Source organism: Triticum dicoccoides, chromosome 7A (genome assembly GCF_002162155.2).
Source record: "Triticum dicoccoides isolate Atlit2015 ecotype Zavitan chromosome 7A, WEW_v2.0, whole genome shotgun sequence".
Classification (NCBI taxonomy): Eukaryota; Viridiplantae; Streptophyta; class Magnoliopsida; order Poales; family Poaceae; genus Triticum; species Triticum dicoccoides.
In genome coordinates, this window is record NC_041392.1 from 717,304,735 (window position 1) to 717,309,116 (window position 4,382).

At 42.4% G+C, this 4,382-nt stretch overlaps 1 protein-coding gene across 1 annotated transcript; it reads right to left on the reverse strand.

Moving 5' to 3' along the window:
* Window positions 1–1,692: 1,692 nt before the first annotated feature.
* Window positions 1,693–4,133, reverse strand: LOC119334021 (NEP1-interacting protein-like 1). Its single transcript, XM_037606697.1, has 5 exons — window positions 3,962–4,133; window positions 3,267–3,445; window positions 2,845–2,928; window positions 1,918–2,088; window positions 1,693–1,839 (listed from the first exon to the last, which is right to left on the reverse strand). Exons 1-5 carry the CDS (start codon window positions 4,131–4,133, stop codon window positions 1,693–1,695), a joined length of 753 nt encoding a protein of 250 aa, XP_037462594.1.
* Window positions 4,134–4,382: the final 249 nt, after the last annotated feature.

A 4,382-nucleotide genomic window follows, 5' to 3' on the forward strand; every position in this document is an offset into this window, starting at 1 on the left:
ACATATGCTAAAGTATGTGACAACCGATATACCTTGCTGAATAATGGTGGGTTAGTTTTGATTATTGCCAATCAACGAAAAAACTTCAATATCGTTCGATTTATTATAATTTTTTATTTTTCCATTCTCACATGCTATATTTCAAGTTCATAATTGTATGTTCACATAAAAAATAATGGTCAATGCTACACCTTAAGACATGTATTTCCTAAAACGTTATTTACCAGGCAATTAAAGGATAAATAGAAGAAAAATATATCATGTTAGTTCATATAAAATTAATGGACTAAAACATGTTGCCCTTGCCACCTTGCTAGTTTGCTCAAAAAGAAAATTACCCCTCAAAAGAGTTCTAAAAAAATACCCCTAAAAACCACTCTTTCCCATTTATGCCACATCCATATATAGTTTTATTAGCAGCACGGCAAAAAAAGAAGCAACACGGCAAAAGAAGCCTATACAAACTTTAATAAGCTCCCGCTTCAACTTAAATTTGTACTTCGTCAAGTTTTATTAGCTCAGAACGATTTTTTTCTCTCTCTCAGCTTCTTTTGCTCACACCTAATATTATATGCATAGGTCTAGATGTGTTATTGAGGAAAATATAGAAATGATATATAACAGTGATAATTCAGTCCCAGTTTTAAAACATTGTTTACTTCACATTTGTACCAAAAACTTTAGAACACATCATATCAGTTTGTTAGCATCTTTCCTAGTTGATTGATAAATCTTAACACACTGGCCGGTAAATCTAAAGGAAACTAAAGCTGACCATCGGTGTTGCGACAACGCCGGTGGTTCCATGGCGTGGTGAATGCTGCGACGGTGCCCCTGTTGCTCCGGCGATGCTGCGACGACTGCCACCGTGTTGCGAGTGAGTGCTGCGACGACCGCCACCGTGCTGCGACAGCCGCCGGCGCGCTACCAGTCGGTGTCCTGCGACGAGGGTTGCCTGTTCTGTGAGTCGGTCAGACAATCACGACGGGTAAGAATCGTGCTACTAATGAGATGAAGAGTGCTCTTTTGTGTTGACGTGTCGGATGGCTGGGAGCCTGGAAAAGCATATATCAGGATGAATCGGACGACAGAGAGGGCAACTGTTCTTTTATTCGGTACAACCGATTGGCATCTAGCGCCCACCTTTCGTTAATGCAATGGAACCGAGGTTCTCTTGCCCTCCTGATAGTCTAAAAAGTGAATTTCAAGTCTAAAGGATTTTAAGTAGGAGAGATAACTGAGAATACAATTGTATATAAGAGACCTTCTAGCCGGGTCTCACAAGTAACCCATATTGAGAGTGAAATTAGAGGATTTATGGTGAAATACATAAAGCAAGGACGTTGGATCACCTCTCCATCAGTACATAGCGCTAAAACATGGTTATTAAAACCTCCTTGATGGTTGTATCAATCAATTTGTCTGTCGCATTGTACCTTCTGCGAGTAGGCACGTCACTTCTCGCTCTCTAAACAGCATGCTGATGGAGAGGTTCCGTCTGCTCCCAATAAAAGGAATGCCAGCCGTTACTAGCAGCCTCGGATTTTCCTCAAGACACATCATGAAGAAGGTTCTTGTCATTTCATGTCAGATTTTCCTCACACACGTCTGACAAGACTATTTACGATTGTAGAATGCAAGCACGTACGGGTATTCGACTATGAAAATACACCAGGTGCACAGCGAATTTGTTTACATATGCATATGGTCTACTATATGAACACCACACCTGCACAGTGGGCAGGACGCGTTTCTCTGAAGCCAGTTGTCGATGCATGGCACATGGAAAATGTGCCGGCACTGAGGCAAAGCTCTCACATATTGCCGCGACGCGAAATCCTGGTTTGTAGTTCAACATGTCATCAGTTCAAGGAACTATTTTTTGGCAAACAATGCACGTCAAGTTCACACACTAACCTGAAGGCACACTGAACAGCAGCAGCTCTCATCAGTTTCCTGATCAGAACCGGTTGCGGTGCTGAACCTGATCGCTGGGATCTTGTCGATCAGATCTCTTGACATGCCATCCGTACCGCTGGTCTCGAAAAGGTCACTGTTGTCGATGAATGGTGTACTCAGTGAACTCATCTGCATTACACAAAACATTGGATCAGACTTAGCGTGGTGTGCAAGCAACTGCCGTAGCAATCACATAGTAGAACCTTGCCAAGTCACAATCAACACCATATGCAATTATAGGTGTCGTGCCTAGAAGTCGTTATTGCTTCTGGTAGTCTCTGGTCCTATAAAATCAGAAAGAGTACTGTATGTGCATGTGCATTGAAGGAACACTCTGTATATAGTCCTATATCATAGATGGTGTGAAATGATCACCACAAGTTTAATCTTGGATAATGTGTGATCTATTCTTTCTGTTGCGGATAATGTGGGATCTATTCAATAATACATGTCAGCAGTATCATGTTTTTTCTCAATTTAATATTGTATCATTACTTAGCATGATTGTTTGTTTGTTCTAAGATAATATCACATACACACATATCTGAAGAACTTCATTGTATTTTAGATGCCACAACAAGGACATTTAAGGTTTGATCTCTCTAGCCCCATAATCTAGCTAGTCCTAGATATTTCTATGCAGGAGAATGGGAAACGTTATTATCCATATAACCATTTTAATGCTAAGAATCTACTACATCAGGAGAATTGTAAGGTTTGAAAGTGTTTTACATATATATTAGATGAATATAAGATTTATTTTTACTAGAACCTAACATGGTTACTGGGTTATCCTACCATTTTAGCCATCAGAGAGCAATGATATCACACTACCAATCATTATGAATTTACAGCTAGATTATATGAAGAGTTATATATATATACCTGGCTTTGCACTGCACGCTGCAGTGCCGGGCTGACCTTCTCCCAAACAATTCGTCCACTGAAGAGGCTAGAGATGATGTCAAGCTGAAAGACCCAACACGGAACATCAGAACAAGTAAAACCTAACACGATCTGCTTACGAGTGGATGCTTCACCTATTCACACAAAAATGACGATGACATAGTATGAAAACAAACAAAATGCAATATTATTTCCTGGATAAAACATTTACTTCTAGCATATGTTTCCATGGTTTCTCGATTTCTCCTCAATGAATGACCTTCAAAATAAACCAGCCACTAGCTCATGCTTAGGCCTATCACATCCTAGTGAGGTATGTGCTCGGGTAGGTCCATAAAATGATCGTTTGCATTTCCCGATACATGAAAGAAAAAGAGGTCACCGAGTTCTTTCACACTCACCACAAACAGAATGCTATATTTTCCGGATTCATTGGATCTCCAAATCTCGATGCAGGATTCAACGGCCTCGGTGCAGAAGACCCCGCCGGAGAGTGCTCCCACACCGGCACCCCGGAGCATGCCACTTTCGGTGGACATCCCCATGCAGGCACCAATGAAGAACCCAACTACCGAACCCACTGCATTCAAAAATAACAATTTACAATGTGAAAAACTTTCAGATAATGTACCAACCATTTACACAACATGGCCTACTCACGGAATAATTGCAATGCAATACCTAGCCAATTAATTAAAAATTGCAATGCAGGACCCAGACAGAGAACAAAAACATGATCGACCATGAACCACATAAAACCTGTACGTTAACAATGAAAAGTGGAAGCTTTTAAGGTAAGCATAATTAGAATGTCTGGTGACTAAAGTGGCAAAGAAGCTCCAAAAATTCTGCCTACGAGATTGAATTGTTGCCAATTCGAGCGAATAAGAATGCACCACAACGCAAACTCAGAGTGCCAACAACTACCGGGAAGTAAAAAATCTGCACAGGAACCCAAAACCGTACCCAATCTCGGGCAACCCCAAGTACAATTCGTACTAATCAAACAGCAAGAGTACGGGTAGCAAACGATTGGAGCCACGGGCGCAGCAAAGCATTGACCGAGAACAGAAGGGAACCAAAACCTGGCACGTACCGACGGCGAAGACCAAGGTGAGCAGCGCGCCGAGAGCCCACCAGGCCGCCACCACAGCCGCGGCGCCGGACCTCCCGCATGCTCTCCACGCCTCATCGAAGCGGCAGCGAGGATTCGAAGAAGCCGCATCCACGCCAGAGAAGGAAGAAGAAGGAGGCACCCAATGATCCATCAAGGCCGGCAAGCACCCTCGCAGGACAGGATCCAAGGAACTTGGCGGGATGCTACAAGAAGCCTGGAATGTTTCGGGGGCTCGAGGGGGTTCGCGTATATATATACCGGGACGCGGGGGGTGATGGGGTTACGGGGGATGAACCGACATAAATCGAGTGGGAACCATGTGATGTCTATCCATTATATTTCTTTATTTATCTATAAATGTATTTTTTTGGCATATATGTGATGTTACTGGACACCATGA